At 50.5% G+C, this 21715-nt stretch overlaps 1 protein-coding gene across 3 annotated transcripts in view; it reads left to right on the top strand.

The window, feature by feature from the left end:
- The first annotated feature begins 708 nt into the window (after positions 1-708).
- Positions 709-21715, top strand: part of ARID1B (AT-rich interaction domain 1B) — a 1291555-nt gene continuing 1270548 nt past the window's right edge. For 2 of the 3 annotated variants that reach the window (XM_029596714.1, XM_029596717.1), the window contains exon 1: positions 709-2433. In XM_029596714.1, coding sequence (XP_029452574.1) covers positions 1198-2433 — 1236 coding nt within the window. In that variant the 5' untranslated portion in view covers positions 709-1197. The remainder of the gene's footprint in view (positions 2434-21715) is intronic. The other variant, XM_029596715.1, reaches the window with a different exon arrangement.

Below are 21715 nucleotides of genomic sequence, written 5' to 3' on the forward strand. Positions count from 1 at the left end.
ACGATATCAGCTATAAAATGTCTAACATATCACGTACGTCAATTAAATGACGAAACAATGACTTGATTATAAGCTACACCTACTTGAATGAATGTATAAAAGTTCACTCCCCACGGGGAGTGGCATGCAGTTGTACTAAGCCATTGTCTTAGCTGCATCTTGCTGGCAATAAAAGTCTATCTTTACAGATCAGTTGTCTGGACCTCCTTTCTGACTTTTAGAGACGGTTTCATTCTTAATACATGGCATTCTACATTTTCATTTCTAAGAGGGAATTAGTTATATGACATCAGCTGCTTACACGGAGTGCTGCAATAAATTGGTTAGTCTATAAGGTGCAACCCGACTCCTGTCATTTGTTAATACAGACTGGAGACTGGATATGGTTTCTTGCACAATCAGCTCATAAGTGGCTACACTTCGTTTGCAAATGCTGAAGCTCTAAAAGAGAGACCATTTTCATATGCCAGACACCCCCCCCCCCCCCCCCCCCCAGCCTAGGTAAGCGTGTCTCCCCGAACCCTGCAGCTTCTAAGTGTCTGAGTCTTTTTGCGACCTTTACCCCTGAAAGAGGAAATACTTTCCGGCGTTCATGTGACAATCCACACAGACCCCCCCCCATCCCCAAAATCGCACATTTTTGAGCCCAAGAGAAAAAATAATAATCCCTCCCCCCCACTTCCAAAAAAATCAAAACTGAGCCGAAGCGGCCGCCTGGCTTGGCAGGGAATGCATTGCGTGCGCGCGCGTGCGTCCGGCTCCCGGGGATCCGGGCCGCCTTTTCCTCGCGCAGAGGAGGGATCGGGAAGCGGAGGCTGCCGAGAGCTGCTCCCTCTCCCATGCTGGGCCAGAGAGGCTCAGCCAGACGTGCGTTCACCCATATCCGGGTTAGAGAGGAAAGGAAAAAAAGTTTCATTTAAACCTGAAGCAAAAAAAAAAAAAGCAACTTTCAGCATGAAATCCCAGAGCAGGAGGAGGCTGAGAGCGTGAGGACGCGGCGCCCTCTCCGATCCCGAGCAGGACTTTTCCTCGCCTCTTCCCCCTTTCTGTGCCGTGGTTCCCGTTGGATTGATTTATGGCTCCGTTTTAATCTTATTTTTTTTTCTTTTAATTTGTTGCCCCCCCCCTTGTTTTTGTTCTGTCGGGCGAGCGCGCGTCTATGCTGCCCTTTTGGCTGGATCGGACGGAAATGTTGAAATGATCATGGCCGCGCAAGTAGCAACAGCGGCACCGAACAATCAGGGGAAAGTGCCGAGCCCGAGCCCGGATCTGGGCTCTGGGAAAGCGGGAGGAGCCGGGCCGGGCTCGGCAGCCGCAGACTGCACCGGCGGCGGCGGCGGCAGCAACAATGTGGATTACCAGCAGCAGCAGCAGCAGCAGCTTCCCCAGCAGCACCAGCACCCTCCTCCTCCTCCTCCTGCTGCTCCTCTCCACCCTCACCACTACCAGCACCAGCAGCTCCTCAGCATGGCCAAGGCGACCTGTGCCGCCGCCGCCGCCGCTCACCACCCGAGCAGTAATAACAATCACGGAGGCGGCGGCGGCGGCGAGGCGGCGGCGGGGGGCAGGGACCCCGCGCTCATCCCCAACCACAAAGTGAAGAGCGCCGGGGACCCCCCGGACATGGAGGCTCCGCAGCAGGGAGGAGGAGGAGGAGGAGGGGGGAAGAGCGGGGCCCTGGGGAGCGAGGCCGAGCCGTCGCCGCCGCCACCGGGGGACGAGCAGCAGGAGGAGGAAGAGGCGGCAGCAGCGGCGGCGGAGGAGCCTCCGGGCAGCCGCTACGAGCAGCCCGGCCTGGGACACCTGGGAGGAGGAGGAGGAGGAGGAGGAGGAGCGGGACAGCAGCAGCAGCCGGCGGCGGCCCCGGCCCCCGTCAGCGGCGGCCCCGGCCTGGCGGGAGCCGCCGGGGGGCCCGAGTTCAACACTTACTACGGCGGGGCGAGCCGGGCCGGGCCCTGCTTTGATCAACATGGCGGACAACAAAGCCCCGGGATGGGGACGATGCACCCCGGCGGCGGGGGCTTGGAGCACAACTCGCAGGAAGCCTTCCCCGGCCACTACAACCACTACCCGGGCTACGGCCGGCCCGGCTACCCCGCCTCCTCCTCCTCCTCCGCGCTGGCCTACGGGGCGCCGGCCGGCCCCTCCCGGCAGGGCGCAGGACTGATGGGCCCCGGCAAGGCTGGCGGCGGCGCCGGATTCGGCCGCTACCCGGGCCCCAGCCCGCACCCGTCCGGGGCCACCCCCACCCTCAATCAGCTGCTCACCTCCCCCAGCCCCGTCATGAGGAGCTACGCAGGCGGCTACCCCGACTACCAGCCGGGCATGGGCAAGGAGCTGCTGGGCTCCCAGTACGGGACGGGCCCCGCGGGCTGGGGGCCACCGCAGCGGGGGCCCCCGGCCATGAGCCCCGGCGGCGGCGGCAGAGCCCAGGTAAGGAACCGCGCCGACGCCGCCCCCGATACCCAGCCCTCGCCTCCTCTGCTTGCATTTTATTTTATTATTTCATGCATTCTTCCTGCCTTCCTTTCCCACTTTACTTTTAGTTTTGTTGTTGTTGTGCTGGAGGTTTCTGGAGTAGGAGGCGCCTGCCAGTCCGCTCCCTGGCATCAGGGCTGGGCGCACTGCCGGGGAGAATTGCAAATAAAACCTGGGCGAGCTGGGCAGCAGGAAGGCTCCTGTCGGAGACAGAAAGACAAGAGCCCCAGCCAGGGGGTAGTAAAGTCCCTTGAGCGGCGGGCACCGCACGTACTCCCCTCCTGAGAGGTTTGACAAGGAGACGAGCAGCCACGAAGTATTTCCCCGGTTCTTATTACCCTCCATTTACCTTTTGCTGATGAACTGATTAAGAAATTAAATTTGAAAAAAAAAAAGTATATGTTTGTACAGGCGAGTTGCTTTTGCTAATCGAGGCGTATTTAGCATAGTCATGAATATTCATAGACCCTTGGTGTTCATGAAATGTGTTTTTCCGATTGTATTTTAGAGGAGTATTACATAAAATCCAGGGTGGAGTGCATGCTATAGTAGATCTGTGCTAAATTCAGCTTGCAAGATCTGTGCGTCTTAGCGAGAGGGCTCGATTTTAAGATGCAGACACTGAATATTACACGATGAAGGATCGCCTCCTCTTTTGCATCCTTTGCGTGCAGCGTTTCCCTCGGAGAAAAGCATGGGCCGGTGCTCGCTCTCCTTTGCAAGCTGCGGAATTTGAATTGTGGAGGTAAAGTGGCTGCCAGAGTCTCCAGAGCTGACATCTAATCTGCCATCTGATTGGCTCCCCTCTCACCACTGGGCATTTAGCACTGCTGATGTCAATAGCAGTGCTGAGCAGTGCAGTCCCAGAAATGAGAGCCCGACTGGGGCGGGGGGATTCCTGGGGTACATCGGGCCCCATTTAAAAAAGGAGCTCAGAGAATGCATCCGACACAAAAGAATAAAGGTGACTTGTCAGCCAGAAATGCACCCTTAGGTCTTAGGCTGCATCCTTTCTGTGCACTGATTGAACGGGTTGGGGTTTTTTCTTTTTTAGTTTTGATTTGGCAGTCGTTCTAACCAAGGATGTTGTGGTTTACATAGGTTTTGTGTGGGGTGTTAAGGCTGAAAAGGGGGATCTTTATTTGAGCCTAGTGTGCACTGCAGTCTACCAACTGAAACACTACCCAGGCTAGCATTCAGATTAAAAACCCTGTTTTGCTTTATTATGAATTTGCAAGATTTTAAGAGTCTTTATGTTAGCTTGTTTGATCCTTGGTTTACCTTTGTGGTGGTCCATTTTGATCAGTTTTTTTTCTTTCTTTTTTGACACAGCGGTTTCCTCCTGTTCTTCCCATGGCGGGGATCTGCTGTGCTGTAAACCTTCAATCCCATCCACCTTCCCGACTAACTGTGGGCCAGGCATTGCAGGGATGGCCCTCTGGCTGTGTACCTATGCATCCTGCAGGCACCAGGGGTCGCCAGTGCGTAACCACTGTGATGACCTTCCTGGCAGGTGGCTGTGCCCCCCAGCAGACTGGGCCTGCTCCTCCCCCCACCAGGTTTCTCTTGGCATGTACAAATGATAGAGGCAGGAAAGGGCTGCAGAGATCTCTAGCATGGGAAAGAACTCATTTGTTTACCACTTTTTTTTAATGATTCGATTAACAAATCGGATTTTCTGCTTCTGTCCATGGAGTAAATAATAGTGTGCGCAGAGGTACACAGTCCTTGGCACATTTATCTTTTGGTAGTTTGCTGTGCTTATCTGTTTATTGATCTATATATGCTGATAGGTTTTTTTTAGTCTATTCATTTTCATATAATGTAGACTACAGAAAAAAAAGCCTTTATATGCATGGATTTTTTTATGCACCATTGTTTTATTTTACTTTATTATATATATATATATTTTTTTTATTTTTTATTATGGATACATTTATAATACAAGTCAAAGTGGGTGGGGCAATGTAGGCATTGGTATTATAGTGAGTAGTGGACTAACCTCCTGAAGTGATCGTACAGACCTGGTGACATTAAATGTTTGGGTCCAGTGCTTATAGATTTTTTTTTTTTTTTTTTTTATAACTTGGCTTTGCATAGAATTATTTTTCAAATTCAGATGAGGAAAAAGGGGGAAATATCCAGCGCTGAGAGCCATTGCTTTCTAAAATTCTTTTACCGGCATTGGTTTAGAGGGTCAGAAGGACTCGTAGAGTAATAAGCATCATAAACATGACTTTACTTAGTTAAAAACATTTGCATTGTCAGCTTGCTTGCAAAGAGAGAGGTGGGTTTTAAAACGTACGGTCCTTCAAAGCAGAAAGGTATGCACTGCTGACCGACACAGAAACGTGCTTGTTAGAAGCAGTGTTTCATTCTAGCAGAAATTCAGTCCAAAGTATTTTATTTTTATTGGAATGAGAGCAAATTCATTATGTCCTCAGCATGACCCTAGGAAATACTTTCATATTTGTTTAGCTCTGTGCTATCCTGTGGTTCCAGATTTCCCCAAGGTAGTATATGCTGTGAAGAATGTGAGGGTTTTGTTTTTTTTTTTTTGGAGCTGGCAGTTTCTTTCTGCTGCTTTGTATTTCCAGTTCCCTCAGAACGACACAACTAGCAGATCATATATTTTTTTTCCCCCCTCCTAACATACCTAGTCTGGTCATTGCAGCGATGGTGCTGGGCCAGGGGCCATTAGCCGAGACTCCTTCTGGAGCCCTGAATCTGGGCACCAGGTGTCCCCCCTAAGCAGTGACTCCAGCTCTCCTTCCCCGAGGGATTCTCAGACCTGGTACGGCCAGCTCCCGTTTTGTAGGCCACGTTCGATTTGCTATAAAGGCTGCCAGGCATCTGTAGGTTTTTGTTCTTCTTGTTAGCTGCTTGAAGAACAGAACATCATTGGGAGGGCATGCACAAGGCAAACGATTGCTTCTGTTTGTGTGTGTGTGTGCGCGTGCGTGCGTGCATCTTTTCGGGAGAAAAGCTGATAGCCCTTCTTTTATGCATTGATAATGTCTTTCTCTACAGTATTTCCCTGGTTGAACTTTGGATGCCTCTTTTCATGTTCCTTATCCGTTAGGGATAAAAATGCAGTTTCATATGAGGCTGAGGCATGGGAGCACGCTAAAGTGAGCCCTATATCTGTATTGCACACGTGATTTACACGCGGGAGAAAAGCCTGTTTTCAGAGGGCCGGGAATTGAAAGCATAACTCCTCAGCAGATTGGTGTCCTGCATTATACTAATAGATGATGCTGCTTCATTTTGGTTTCATTTTCTGCTGTCACAAATGTGGTGCGATGTTAGCGATTGCTCTTAGTCGGTGAAATGAACTTTAAGTAGTCATGGAGGAAGCCAGCAGCTGGCCCAGTCATTTATTTATTTATTTATAAAACGTTATATGTCGTCGTTTAGAGAGCTTCCATCACAGTGAGTTTTGAGAATCCGAGTCCCTCACCTTAGGAAATCGGACATTTCTATGCACGATGACTGTCATACGGTTGTGAAATAACGACTGCTGATTTTTGTTGTTGTTGTTGTTCATGAGTGAGATGTTTCTTATTTACTCCGTCACCGCGCGCAGCGATGACTTGGATAACTCACATGGCTTTGTTCACCCATTTCGAGGCCGGGAGGGAGACAGGGGTGAATGGCTGAGACGTTAATGGCTATTCAGAGCTGGACCTCAGGCTGCCAGGAGGGCACTCTGTGCTTTTCCTGCTCCAGACTCTGGAATGGCCAGCTGCTTGATTTCCCCACGCACCAGCCTGATGATCTCTTTTTGGACATGCAGACTCGCACTGCCTGATGCTGGTAGTCTATAGAAAAAGGTCCTAGATCGTGCTGTCTCCATGCTGCCCTCACTTGCATGCACTCTGAGACACTTATTTGCCCTCCACTCCAGAGGATCCCGCACTCTCCCACGCATGTTGAGAGAGAGCTTTCATTACAGCTGCAAACCCAGCCGGTGTCTTTGCAAGCTACAGTGCACGAGGAATGGCTGCCATGCAAGGCCAACGTGTATTCAAACGTACAGAGCTCCCTCCTTATTCTGCATCCTATCTTCAACGTTGCCCTCTCCGTGAAGGACACTAGGCACACACCTCTCTAGTACACTTGTCACGCAATCTGCAGCCCCTGCATTTCTGTCACCACTTCACTCCTTCCGTATAGGTCATCAAGTCTAGGGGCACTGGTCACTGAAGCATCACCTGTTGCACACACGGGCTCCATTACTTCATCGCTGACTTTGCATGCTCAGCACTTACCTTACTAAGCGTGGGGGTAGCATTCATCCTGCCACCTTCTGTGCCGTCATGCACAGTGGCTAGCATAGTGTCTTCTAGGCTAGGATGCCCTGCACATCCCTCCTATTGCTGCTCTGAACATAGATGAGCATCAGTGCTCATGGAGGTAACATACCACGAGCAAATGGACACATCTAGAGTCCGAAGAGAGTGACATTGCTGCTTACTTTTCTGGTTAGGATCACCACAGAGCACAGGATGCCTGCCAAAGCAGCATAGACGGATGTGGGCCTTTTAAATACTGATGGTGCTGGACACAGTATAACAGGCCTCACGTGACTATGCTCATTGCTGAAGCGATGGCCACCCCAGGAGCCAGCAGCTGTATGACTTCCCAGCTGATGCTCTGCCCGCATGTCTGCCGCTGCTCCACTGGCACCAGTATTGAGTCTGACTCCAGTGAGTCTGGCATATCTTGTCTCCTGTCTTTCTGTCTGCAGTACATAGGGGCTTGCACACATTGTTGATGAGGCCAATCCGTGCTGCTGCTAGAGGGAGACTTTTCCTGAGACTAATATTTTGCTTTATACTTGTTGCATTCAGTCCGCTAATGAATATCTTTCCATTTCTGGATCTTGTCTAGATTGACCAGAACCACGTGAGGACCCTTGGCCACAGAGAACCTATTGGCGTTGTTTGAACCAATCCACCCTGTGATTGCGGGCATCCTGGAGCCTGACAGGGCAGCGTCTGCTATTGTGACTTTCCTTGTGCTATTTGTCCCGTGATGGCCTGCTGCTTTGGCACCTCTTTTTGTACTCCTGTCATGTGGTCTCCATGCCTGCTCTCTCTGTAGTGTCTGCCGCAGTGGCGTTTCCTTTCTGTATGTGCTTTGACAGCGGTCGTCTGGAAAGTCGCATGCTGTTTGTGTTCCCTGAGCAGTATCTCATGCCTGTTGTCTTTTTTCTTACTTGGTTGGTTGTATATCTTCTGTGTGTCCTGCTTTTCCATTTGTGGCTTATGCTCCATAAATGTTCCTCTTGTCCCTGTTTAACTGAGTTTCCTCCCACTTCTCTCTTTTCCTGACGACCTGCATCATGCAGCAGCCTCTCTCAAGGAGCACTTGAGAGAGGCCCCAGTGCATGCACGCACTCCAGTGGTTTTGCTCTGGAGATATTGTATGGGCTGCCTTCTTTTTTGTCGTCTCTTTCAGCCTTGCAGGGACATGCTCGGGCTCCGTTTGCAGGAGGAAGTGGAGGAGAAACCCAGGAGGTAGATTGAAAACTCTTCCTCCCGAACATTTGAAAGCCTGGGAAGAGGCTAAAACTTATAATATAATTTTTAAAAAGAAGTAATGCTCTTTTTTTTTTTGTCTGCAGTGTGTGAGTGCAGGCATACAGGGCTGGTCCTGATACTTGTGAGGGAGAGGTGTGAATACGGTGGGATTTGTATGGCTATTTTGATAAGATGCTTGTGCATTTTCATCCTGATACTTGTGAGGGAGAGGTGTGAATGGGGTGGGATTTGTACAGCTATTTTGATAAGATGCGTGTGCATTTTCATCCTGATACTTGTGAGGAAGAGGTGTGAATGGGGTGGGATTTGTACGGCTATTTTGATAAGATGCTTGTGCATTTTCCTCCTGATACCTGTGAGGGAGAGGTGTGAATATGGTGGGATTTGTACGAGTATTTTGATAAGATGCTTGTGCATTTTCCTCCTAATACTTGTGAGGAAGAGGTGTGAATGGGGTGGGATTTGTACGGCTATTTTGATAAGATGCTTGTGCATTTTCCTCCTGATGCTTGTGAGTGTGAATGGGGTGGGATTTGTACGGCTATTTTGATAAGATGCTTGTGCATTTTCCTCCTGATACTTGTGAGGGAGAGGTGTGAATGGGGTGGGATTTGTACGGCTATTTTGATAAGATGCTTGTGCATTTTGATCCTGATACTTGTGAGGGAGAGGTGTGAATGGGGTGGGATTTGTACGGCTATTTTGATAAGATGCTTGTGCATTTTCCTCCTGATACTTGTGAGGGAGAGGTGTGAATGGGGTGGGATTTGTACAGCTATTTTGATAAGATGCGTGTGCATTTTCATCCTGATACTTGAGGAAGAGGTGTGAATGGGGTGGGATTTGTATGGCTATTTTGATAAGATGCTTGTGCATTTTCCTCCTGATGCTTGTGAGTGTGAATGGGGTGGGATTTGTACGGCTATTTTGATAAGATGCTTGTGCATTTTCCTCCTGATACTTGTGAGGGAGAGGTGTGAATGGGGTGGGATTTGTACGGCTATTTTGATAAGATGCTTGTGCATTTTCCTCCTGATGCTTGTGAGTGTGAATGGGGTGGGATTTGTACGGCTATTTTGATAAGATGCTTGTGCATTTTCCTCCTGATACTTGTGAGGGAGAGGTGTGAATGGGGTGGGATTTGTACGGCTATTTTGATAAGATGCTTGTGCATTTTCCTCCTGATGCTTGTGAGTGTGAATGGGGTGGGATTTGTACGGCTATTTTGATAAGATGCTTGTGCATTTTCCTCCTGATACTTGTGAGGGAGAGGTGTGAATGGGGTGGGATTTGTACGGCTATTTTGATAAGATGCTTGTGCATTTTGATCCTGATACTTGTGAGGGAGAGGTGTGAATGGGGTGGGATTTGTACGGCTATTTTGATAAGATGCTTGTGCATTTTCCTCCTGATACTTGTGAGGGAGAGGTGTGAATGGGGTGGGATTTGTACGGCTATTTTGATAAGATGCTTGTGCATTTTGATCCTGATACTTGTGAGGGAGAGGTGTGAATGGGGTGGGGATTTGTACGGCTATTTTGATAAGATGCTTGTGCATTTTCCTCCTGATACTTGTGAGGGAGAGGTGTGAATGGGGTGGGATTTGTATGGCTATTTTGATAAGATGCTTGTGCATTTTCCTCCTGATACTTGTGAGGAAGAGGTGTGAATGGGGTGGGATTTGTACGGCTATTTTGATAAGATGCTTGTGCATTTTGATGTGCTGTCACTGTTACAGGACTGTCTTTAAAAGAAACTGGAAATGGCTCCAGATGGGGCATTTTGGAAAGCCTTTCCTCGGACTGTTTTCTGATTTAATTCAGGTGGAGTTAAGAGGAAAATGAAATGGTGGGTCATGGACAGGTTCCCACCACCGTCCCTGGGAGGAAGAGAAAAGAAGAGAAATGCGTTTTCCCTCCCATAGGAAAGAATGGAAGCAGAGCTGGGACTTCCTGAGGCGGGGGAGGTTTCACCCAGGGTGGTGAATAAAACCCGATGTCCGGGCAGGGGGTGGCAGCTTGGTGAATCACCATTGCTGGGTAGGATACAGAGCCGACATGCGCTGAACATCGCTCCTCAGGGCCTGCTGAATATCTTTTGCATATTTTACGATGACAGATGTTTGGGCCGCCCTCAGCATTGGGGATGAATTAGCCCCATGGTTGTCAGGCCCTGTGTCCCCAGCCATCTTAGCCTGAGTACTGGGAGAGGAAATGACTTGAGATCACTCACGGGTGGTGGTGAAGGAGTGAAACCTGGACCATCGCACTGCGGGCCTAATGGAAAGTGAATGTCACATCCTGCTGAGAGCTGGGCTTTGCCTTTTTTTTCCTTGGCCTAGCGGTTTCCTTGGGTTTCCAGTTATGGTGCCCTGGGGCCTTCCCTCTCCCTGCCTGTCTCCCCCCCCTAGCAAGAGGCCATAGCCCTCCCCGTGTGACTGAGCCTGGCCACGTAGTGGCGGTGGTGCGCAACGCCGGGGGCTGTAACCGTGGCTTCTGCAGCTTCCCGAACCGGGCTGGGGAATCCGGTCCACCTCTCTCTCCTTCACGGCATTGAGCCGTTGGGCTGGGTAGAACCGTTCACTGCCTTTGTCACCAGGCCCTGCCTGTGTCTCGTGTGCACTGAGCATAAATCACACTTGGGTTCGTAGGCTACAGGTACTGCTCATGGTTTGCGCACAGACAGAAGGCCATGGATGAATTGTTCACAATGCACAAAATACAGATGTGCGCGGGTGCCATCCTTTCGGCTGTTGGCTTCCTTTATGTGCTGAGCAATAAGGAGGGAGTAGAAAGGGCCTGGTGTTTTCCCGGTGACACAGGCAGGACGCGGTATGTCCGTGGAAACGTACATGAATTTCTGTAATGGAGGATCCGCTGAGCATGCAAAAGAATTGTCTGTCTATGCAATGCATGTGTGTATGTGTTTTGACAGTCGCTCTTAAGAATTCAATTAGGAAGCTTGTAATGCTATAATTGGGCTTTTTTTTTTTATAACAGAAATGATAATAAAACAGTCTGCGGGGCTGCAGGTTCATTGTTGGGCTTGCATATGACTCTCTGAGAAGAGGAATGGCTAACTCAAAGGGAAGCTGCTGACCGGCTGTGCATTTTAGCACTGAGTGCCAGCAACAAGTCCGAAAGTGGGTTTCTGTCTGATGAAGACTGGTCAGGGGTTTTTATATGAAAACGGGTGAGGAGACTGTAACTAAAATTTGATAGGCTCAGAGCGGTCGACATTCAGAAGCTATTTAGACGGATAACTGAAAAGCTATCCGTCTGAATGGCTACCTGGCCACATTCTCGCTGCAGGATGATGATTTAAGCGGATATAATTTAGCAGGATAAGTCGGGGGCATTCTGGGGGCAGACAGTAGGCGTTTCCGGGTGAAGCAGAGATAGCCGCATAAGTTATGTTTAGCTGGCTAACTAGCCGGGCCGCACCGTGGCTGAACATGGACCTCGGAGAGTGCGTGTGTGCCTGTGCAGAATCAGATCACAGAATCCTTCACTTTGTCTCTTTTTTTAAATTTTAGTTTGCTGTGAGGGGCTGTTTTCATAGCTTTCTGGATGTAATCCAAAGTGAAAGACTGAAGCAGGAAAAGACCATCATTGGTCACTAAACCCACCCCTGACCAGAGCTGGATCTGACCCCCTGAAGGTCAAGCTTGGGCTCTAGCTGTCAGTTCTTGTTTCGGTGCTGATGCTTGCGTGAGCACTATTAATTTATTTATTTCTGCCAGACCCCCACGCCCAGTTGGGTCACGGAGCAGTGCCGTCTCTTGAATCTGTATCGACACTGCAGGCATGCTTTGCACCCCAGCCCGAGCATGGATTCGTTCTTATCTGCCGTGACGTATTGTTTGCATGAAGCTGTGATGAAGACGACTCAAGCCCCCTTTAAAGAAGCAGTGTGAGACCTGAGCTGCCACATCTCTTGACAGGTGAACGCATTATGAGTTCGTAGGCATAGTGCAGCAGCGATTCCTGGCGAGAGCGATAGATGGAACAGGATGGGGTAACGGTTATTCTGCAGACCCTCTTTCCACGGTCCACAGCCAGGAGAGGGGCAAAGACCTTTCAGTTTTGTGAATCTCCTAAGGTGAACAGAGAACGCTGCTGCTCTTTTGAGTGCCAGCGGCTTCGCTGCAAGCCGTGGTTTGTGCGTGTGGCTTCGCTGCAAGCCGTGGTTTGTGCATGTGGCTTCGCTGCAAGCCGTGGTTTGTGCGTGTGGCTTCGCTGCAAGCCGTGGTTTGTGCGTGTGGCTTCGCTGCAAGCCGTGGTTTGTGCCAGCGGCTTCGCTGCAAGCCGTGGTTTGTGCGTGTGGCTTCGCTGCAAGCCGTGGTTTGTGCCAGCGGCTTCGCTGCAAGCCGTGGTTTGTGCGTGTGGCTTCGCTGCAAGCCGTGGTTTGTGCGTGTGGCTTTGCTGCAAGCCGTGGGTTGTGCGTGTGGCTTTGCTGCAAGCCGTGGGTTGTGCGTGTGGCTTCGCTGCAAGCCGTGGGTTGTGCGTGTGGCTTCGCTGCAAGCCGTGGGTTGTGCGTGTGGCTTCGCTGCAAGCCGTGGGTTGTGCGTGTGGCTTCGCTGCAAGCCGTGGGTTGTGCGTGTGGTTTCTAGCGCTTGGCAGGCACTGCACAAGGGCCTTGAGCGGCGCTTCCCATGCCCGGCCTGGGGGATGGGGGGTGCTTTTCCTTGTGGGGGTGACTGCAGAGTGGCATTGAAGGGACCTGTTTTGGAGGAGAAGTAAAAAATTGCCTTTTAATTGTTGGCAAAACGAGGAAGGAAAAATAACCCTGATTCTGTTAGTAGTCCATGATGCTTTTTGCAGGACTGGAGTGTTTTGTAATTGCACTTCTGTCGTATGACGTTCTAGTATTTCGATTGGTCCTGAAGGACTGGGATAGCTTTCGCTGAGCAGTCACCATAATTAAAATGTGTTGCAGTTCCAGGTGACGTCTTATGGAAGGAAGATATATTCAGGAAAAAACAGAGCGCATTTCTGCTTCAGATAAAGGGGACAGAGCCTGCTCTTCCAGTGTGCGAGGCACATCGGTTCTGGCCCAGTTCTTCCCAGTTCCTCACTACTGGGTGTTTGAAATACCTGGCGAGTGTAATGTGTTTTCCTTATGCTTTGCTATTTCCTTGGGGTTGGGGGAAGGACCTCAGACTGTGCTCCAGTTCAGGGCTGAGCTGCCCCCATTCTCTCTCTCTCTCTCTGCTTTCCTACCTGGATTGGCAGGGTTGGGGGAAGGACCTCAGACTGTGCTCCAGTTCAGGGCTGAGCTGCCCCCATTCCTCTCTCTCTCTCTCTCTGCTTTCCTATCTGGATTGGCAGGGTTGGGGGAAGGACCTCAGACTGTGCTCCAGTTCAGGGCTGAGCTGCCCCCATTCTCTCTCTCTCTCTCTGCTTTCCTACCTGGATTGGCAGGGTTGGGGGAAGGACCTCAGACTGTGCTCCAGTTCAGGGCTGAGCTGCCCCCATTCTCTCTCTCTCTCTCTCTCTCTCTCTCTGCTTTCCTACCTGGATTGGCAGGGTTGGGGGAAGGACCTCAGACTGTGCTCCAGTTCAGGGCTGAGCTGCCCCCATTCTCTCTCTCTCTGCTTTCCTACCTGGATTGGCAGGGTTGGGGGAAGGACCTCAGACTGTGCTCCAGTTCAGGGCTGAGCTGCCCCCATTCTCTCTCTCTCTGCTTTCCTACCTGGATTGGCAGGGATGGGGGAAGGACCTCAGACTGTGCCCAGTTCAGGGCTGAGCTGCCCCCATTCTCTCTCTCTCTCTCTCTCTCCCTCTCTCTCTCTCTCTCTCTCTCTCTCTCTCTGCTTTCCTACCTGGATTGGCAGGGTTGGGGGAAGGACCTCAGACTGTGCCCAGTTCAGGGCTGAGCTGCCCCCATTCTCTCTCTCTCTCTCTCTCTCTCTGCTTTCCTACCTGGGTTGGCAGGGTTGGGGGAGCTGCTGTCCTGCTGCTCTGGGAGATTGCTGAATACTGAATTGCACATTTCTGTAATAATCTGCCAGATTGATGCCTTGTTTTGCTTTAACTTCATTTCTTATGATTCATTTATTGTAGATTTCCAGCAGACCCTTCTCTTAAAACATGGCCTTGCCTGTTTTGGTTTTTTTCTTTGTGCTGAGGTTTCTGAGAAGGAAAGGGCTGCACTTTTTTCATGTTAACGTTCTGGGGCTGGACTTTGCTTTTCAGTCTTTTTCCCGCGCGCGGTGCTGATGAAGGCCTTGAGGAAGAGCGTTTCCTATTTAAGCTGGCCCGCTCAGAATGATTTTGCTTTGGTCGCCGGGGGAATCGCAGGAAACGTTGCTGCTAGATCTGTGGTTGTGCTGTGTACACAGCGTCCGTCACCCACCTGCGAGGCCAGAGAGAGGGTTGCATTGGAAAGAGATTTGCCTCTCAGCTCTTAGCCTGGCTCCTGCTTCCGGTTGCCACTTCTTGTGCTCCCCACGTGCAGAGCATGCGAACGTCCTCGGAGGGGAACTGTTCCTAAAACACATCTGAAGCAGCTGGAAGGGACGCAGCTAACTCAGGTGGCAGTCAGCATCGGTATCTTCTTGTGGGATCAGCAGTCCTACATTATAGTTCTGTGGCTTTTAATCCTCCTCTTTGTTTACTGCCGTGGGACAGGGTTTATTTACATTTGTGCATCGTTTGCTTATGGTGCCCGTCGAGCGTTCAGCGTGTTTCTTACAAAGGCGTAGTAGCGTGTGTGTGTGATGACTGCACCCGTGCTACCCGCTGAGCATTGCTTGCATGTGCATCGTTTGCTTATGGTGCCCGTCGAGCATTCAGCGTGTTTCTTACAAAGGCGTAGTAGCGTGTGCGTGTGATGACTGCACCCGTGCTGCCCGGAGAGCATTGCTTGCATGGGCATCGTTTGCTTATGGTGCCCGTCGAGCATTCAGCGTGTTTCTTACAAAGGCGTAGTAGCGTGTGTGTGTGATGACTGCACCCGTGCTGCCCGGAGAGCATTGCTTGCATGGGCATCGTTTGCTTATGGTGCCCGTCGAGCGTTCAGCGTGTTTCTTACAAAGGCGTAGTAGCGTGTGTGTGTGATGACTGCACCCGTGCTGCCCGCTGAGCATTGCTTGCATGTGCATCGTTTGCTTATGGTGCCCGTCGAGCGTTCAGCGTGTTTCTTACAAAGGCGTAGTAGTGTGTGTGTGTGATGACTGCACCCGTGCTGCCCGCTGAGCATTGCTTGCATGTGCATCGTTTGCTTATGGTGCCCGTCGAGCGTTCAGCGTGTTTCTTACAAAGGCGTAGTAGCGTGTGTGTGTGATGACTGCACCCGTGCTGCCCGCTGAGCATTGCTTGCATGTGCATCGTTTGCTTATGGTGCCCGTCGAGCGTTCAGCGTGTTTCTTACAAAGGCGTAGTAGCGTGTGTGTGTGGTGAGTGCACCCGTGCTGCCCGGAGAGCATTGCTTGCATGGGCATCGTTTGCTTATGGTGCCCGTCGAGCGTTCAGCGTGTTTCTTACAAAGGCGTAGTAGCGTGTGTGTGTGGTGACTGCACCCGTGCTGCCCGCTGAGCATTGCTTGCATGGGCATCGTTTGCTTATGGTGCCCGAGCGTTCAGCGTGTTTCTTACAAAGGCGTAGTAGCGTGTGTGTGTGGTGACTGCACCCGTGCTGCCCGCTGAGCATTGCTTGCATGTGTATCGTTTGCTTATGGTGCCCGTCGAGCGTTCAGCGTGTTTCTTACAAAGGCGTAGTAGCGTGTGTGTGTGATGACTGCACCCGTGCTGCCCGCTGAGCATTGCTTGCATGTGCATCGTTTGCTTATGGTGCCCGTCGAGCGTTCAGCGTGTTTCTTACAAAGGCGTAGTAGCGTGTGTGTGTGATGACTGCACCCGTACTGCCCGCTGAGCATTGCTTGCATGTGCATCGTTTGCTTATGGTGCCCGTCGAGCGTTCAGCGTGTTTCTTACAAAGGCGTAGTAGCGTGTGTGTGTGATGACTGCACCCGTGCTGCCCGCTGAGCATTGCTTGCATGTGCATCGTTTGCTTATGGTGCACGTCGAGCGTTCAGCGTGTTTCTTACAAAGGCGTAGTAGCGTGTGTGTGTGATGACTGCACCCGTGCTACCCGCTGAGCATTGCTTGCATGTGCATCGTTTGCTTATGGTGCCCGTCGAGCGTTCAGCGTGTTTCTTACAAAGGCGTAGTAGCGTGTGTGTGTGGTGACTGCACCCGTGCTGCCCGCTGAGCATTGCTTGCATGGGCATCGTTTGCTTATGGTGCCCGTCGAGCGTTCAGCGTGTTTCTTACAAAGGCGTAGTAGCGTGTGTGTGTGATGACTGCACCCGTGCTGCCCGCTGAGCATTGCTTGCATGGGCATCGTTTGCTTATGGTGCCCGTCGAGCGTTCAGCGTGTTTCTTACAAAGGCGTAGTAGCGTGTGTGTGTGGTGACTGCACCCGTGCTGCCCGCTGAGCATTGCTTGCATGTGTATCGTTTGCTTATGGTGCCCGTCGAGCGTTCAGCGTGTTTCTTACAAAGGCGTAGTAGCGTGTGTGTGTGATGACTGCACCCGTGCTGCCCGCTGAGCATTGCTTGCATGTGCATCGTTTGCTTATGGTGCCCGTCGAGCGTTCAGCGTGTTTCTTACAAAGGCGTAGTAGCGTGTGTGTGTGATGACTGCACCCGTGCTGCCCGCTGAGCATTGCTTGCATGTGCATTGTTTGCTTATGGTGCCCGTCGAGCGTTCAGCGTGTTTCTTACAAAGGCGTAGTAGCGTGTGTGTGTGGTGACTGCACCCGTGCTGCCCGCTGAGCATTGCTTGCATGTGCATCGTTTGCTTATGGTGCCCGTCGAGCGTTCAGCGTGTTTCTTACAAAGGCGTAGTAGCGTGTGTGTGTGATGACTGCACCCGTGCTGCCCGCTGAGCATTGCTTGCATGTGCATCGTTTGCTTATGGTGCCCGTCGAGCGTTCAGCGTGTTTCTTACAAAGGCGTAGTAGTGTGTGTGTGTGGTGACTGCACCCGTGCCTCCCGCTGAGCATTGCTTGCATGTGCATCGTTTGCTTATGGTGCCCGTCGAGCGTTCAGCATGTTTCTTACAAAGGCGTAGTAGTGTGTGTGTGTGATGACTGCGCCCGTGCTGCCCGCTGAGCATTGCCTCTGCTTCTGGGAGCGTTTCCTGTCTCTGCTGCTCACATGGCTGTCAGCTTTTGTGGAAGATGTTTCATGTTGAGGGGCTGTGCCCCTAGGTCTGATGCCTGGGCTGTGCTGCTCTCTGAGTCCTCCAGGGCTGGGTGATGCCACGCGAGCACAGCCCTGGTCACTGGCTCCCGGCTCAGGCTTGCTGCTGGCCAGGGCTGGGGCTCGGGGACAGGTCATTGCCAGTAAAGGTTTGTGGGGCTGCTTCTGAGCAGAGGAACAGGGGGATACTACAGAAATGCAAGCCAAACAAATAACCCCCCTGCCTAATGTTTCTGAGACTGAAGGGCCTCTAGCCTGCTGTGGTTTCCCTGAAAATGTTGCAAAGGTCTAAACTTTTAATGTTACGTGTGGGAAGCTGCAGATCATAGTGCATGCAGCTGTGAGAGTCGGGCTTGTGTCCAGGGGGCTGCTTCTTAGCGAATAAAATCTACAAACAGACTTTCTCCAGCTTATTTGTAAGTGGGTTCAGTCTGAGCCTCTGGAAGTGGTGCAGTAGGGGGTTTGAGCAGTGCAGCCATCCTGGAAACGTGTTGCTGGGGACATGTGCCTGGGGGTCTGGAATGGGGTCATGACTTACATTTCTCTCCCTGGCTGCTTCCACACATTTGCCAGCCTAGAAATCGGGAGGCTGGCACAGTACTAGAAGCAGATTCTGGCATGGCTGCAGCTAGTCTCTCTTGAAAAGATGAGGATTTGCTTTATAACTAACAGAAGAAGTTCTTTAATGAGATATACATGTGCATATGTGGAATAGTGCAAGGGTTTATTGAGATTTGGTGCTGTGTATGTGTGTGTGTGTGTGTGTATGTGTGTATATATCTCTGTGTGTATGTGTGTATATATCTCTGTGTGTATGTGTGTATATATCTCTGTGTGTGTGTATATATCTGTGTGTGTGTGTATATATGTGTATGTGTGTGTATATGTGTGTATGTGTGTGTGTATATATCTGTGTGTATGTGTGTGTATATATCTCTGTGTGTATGTGTGTATATATCTCTGTGTGTGTGTATATATCTGTGTGTGTGTGTGTGCTTATGCATTCATGCATGTATATAATGTTTCCTAGGACATTGTGTATTGTTGTGTCGTCAGCTCTAGGATGCTAATTCCTCAGAGGATGCTCCTTCACATAAAGGGTTTTAGTAAACGTATTGCTGTGTTCTACAGACAGGCAACTTCTATGCAAGGTGGAAGGGAGTTGCCTTTAGCTTACAAGTGTACTGGGTCACAATCCAGAGTCCAATGGCTCTGGCTTTGCAGTTTGCAGAGCCTGGAAGTCTACCAGGAGTGTGGTTTTTGGCGTTGCTGGGCCTGTGTCATGTAGGCGATGGTGCCCGATTAACACATTAAGCCTGATTCAAATCTGGCTTGTTTTTTTTTTTTTCGTGGCTACTGGAATTTGCAGTGCTAGAATGTGAGAGTAAAACAATTGGTGGTAAAAACAGATTTCAGTTGGCTTTCGGGGTGGTAGCTGGCCGTATCTCAGAGCTGTGTGGCTGCCTTATTTTAGGAGTTTTAAGGCCCAGGTAGCCCCTTGCTTGGTTGTTCTAATAATGGCTAAACGCTGACTCTTTCCCTGGTCTGGCTGAGGCAAGCAGTGCACCCTGCAAGTTGTTCTGATGCTGTCAGTAAAAGTTTCACACATGCAGCATATTAATTTGTGTGCAGGCAGCCACGTGATCACATTTATTCTTACCATTTTTTCCCCTTGGCTGCTGCCAGGAGCTGTCTGTTGCTTTTCCGCCAGCTCGGGCAGGGAGCCAGGACATTGAAGCCAGCCCCTTGCACATGAGCGGGCCCCAGCCCTCACCTCTCTGACCTTCACATATGTAGATTAGCCATGTGCCGGGTGAATTGGAATTTGCTGCTGCAGGAAGAAAAGCTTTTTTTTTTTTTTTTTTTTTTTCTGGCTCTCTCTCTCTCTCTCTCTCTCTCGCTCTCTTTATTCCTCTGGGAATTTGACAGCCATTCATCCCTGACCTGGGCAGAGGTAATGCAAGGAAATTGGATTCCTGTGGAATGTGCATAGATAAGGCAGGCGGGGAGCTGCTCGCTCTCTCTCTCTGCCTGGGAGCGCCCGCCCGTGCTGCTGCCACTGGTTTCTTTATTAATATCTGCTAGCATTGCATGGCAGCTCCATAGTTTATTTTGTGTTATTTTCCCTAATACTACAAATGTTTATGATCTGTGGTTTTTTTTCCAAGTTTGTAAGTGGATGAATGGCCATTGATAAAAATCTCTCTCTCTCATTTTCAAAGCTTTAGATCTGTTTTGCTGATATCGTTATGCCTCTCACTCTCCATCTGTTGATTTTTGTGCCTGGCAGAGACTGCTGCTGTGGTTTATGGGTGCTGGGTGCTGGGCGTGCAGTCTCAGTGCTAGGCCCCAGGGACGCACTGACCCCGCGGCTCCTGGTAACTCCTGAAGCACATAGGATGTTTTATAGTCGGTGATGCAGAGCTGTGCAAAGTGACATTCAGCATCTTGCTGGGCACCCGACCTTCCCACCGCATGGACTGGTACACAGTCCCAGAATATCACGGTTACATCCTACCACATCAGGACCACAGCGAGATAATAAAGGCCGCAGCATTTTCAGGCACTTAAAAGCTTTTCTCCCACTGAAATCCCTTCACATTTCCTGTGCTGATATCTATATATTTTTTTAATTCTAATTTTGTACAGGGAATTGGGGAAATCTAGTTTCATGTCATAAGAACATAAGAACATAAGAAAATGCCATACTGGGTCGGACCAAGAGTCCATCAAGCCCAGCATCCTGTTTCCAACAGTGGCCAATCCAGGCCATAAGAACCTGGCAAGTACCCAAAAACTAAGTCTATTCCATGTAACCATTGCTAATGGCAGTGGCTATTCTCTAAGTGAACTTAATAGCAGGTAATGGACTTCTCCTCCAAGAACTTATCCAATCCTTTTTTAAACACAGCTATACTAACTGCACTAACCACATCCTCTGGCAACAAATTCCAGAGTTTAATTGTGCGTTGAGTAAAAAAGAACTTTCTCTGATTAGTTTTAAATGTGCCGCATGCTAACTTCATGGAGTGCCCCCTAGTCTTTCTACTATCCGAAAGTGTAAATAACCGATTCACATCTACCCGTTCTAGACCTCTCATGATTTTAAACACCTCTATCATATCCCCCCTCAGTCGTCTCTTCTCCAAGCTGAAAAGTCCTAACCTCTTTAGTCTTTCCTCATAGGGGAGCCATTCAATGCCCTTTATCATTTTGGTAGCCCTTCTCTGTACCTTCTCCATCACAATTATATCTTTTTTGAGATGCGACGACCAGAATTGTACACAGTACTCAAGGTGCGGTCTCACCATGGAGCGATACAGAGGCATTATGACATTTTCCGTTTTATTCACCATTCCCTTTCTAATAATTCCCAACATTCTGTCCCTTTATAGTGACAGCTGACCACAGGTGGGAGCTGTAAAACAGCTTTCTGAATGGGTAGCAAAAACCTTGCTAGGTGAACAGTCCTAGAATATGCAGTGTGATGGGTTTAGTATGAAACTTGCTGGGAAATGCGGATTGATGTGTATGGCACGTGTGTGTACAGAATGTTTTCCCATTGCCTACCAATATGTGCAGGGAGAACTATGATTTTAAACTTTTCCTGAGAATCAGATGCAGTAAGTATATGTAAATAAATACAGGGTGAATATTCTGAAAGTCACGCACAGATTTGTGGATCCTGAAGACCAGAGGTGCCCACCCCTGGGTTAGAGAGCAGAAATGCAGAGCGGTGCTGAAACGTAGCCCGAACGCTCTCCCGCCACCCGCAGCAGACACAGACTTGTGAGGTACAGCACCCGTGGGAAACCACCAGCAGCACAAACCAGAGAGTAAGAGAGCAGAAATGCAGGGCGGTGCTGAAACGTAGCCCGAACGCTCTCCCGCCACCCGCAGCAGCACAGACTTGTGAGGTACAGCACCCGTGGGAAACCGCCAGCAGCACAAACCAGAGAGTAAGAGAGCAGAAATGCAGAGCGGTGCTGAAACGTAGCCCGAACGCTCTCCCGCCACCCGCAGCAGCACAGACTTGTGAGGTACAGCACCCGAGGGAAACCGCCAGCAGCACAAACCAGAGAGTAAGAGACAGAAATGCAGAGCGGTGCTGAAACGTAGCCCGAACGCTCTCCCGCCACCCGCAGCAGACACAGACTTGTGAGGTACAGCACCCGTGGGAAACCGCCAGCAGCACAAATCAGAGAGTAAGAGAGCAGAGATGCAGAGCGGTGCTGAAACGTAGCCCGAACGCTCTCCCGCCACCCGCAGCAGCACAGACTTGTGAGGTACAGCACCCGTGGGAAACCGCCAGCAGCACAAACCAGAGAGTAAGAGAGCAGAAATGCAGAGCGGTGCTGAAACGTAGCCCGAACGCTCTCCCGCCACCCGCAGCAGCACAGACTTGTGAGGTACAGCACCCGTGGGAAACCGCCAGCAGCACAAACCAGAGAGTAAGAGACAGAAATGCAGAGCGGTGCTGAAAC

Source organism: Rhinatrema bivittatum, chromosome 3, assembly GCF_901001135.1.
Source record: "Rhinatrema bivittatum chromosome 3, aRhiBiv1.1, whole genome shotgun sequence".
Lineage (NCBI taxonomy): Eukaryota > Metazoa > Chordata > Amphibia > Gymnophiona > Rhinatrematidae > Rhinatrema > Rhinatrema bivittatum.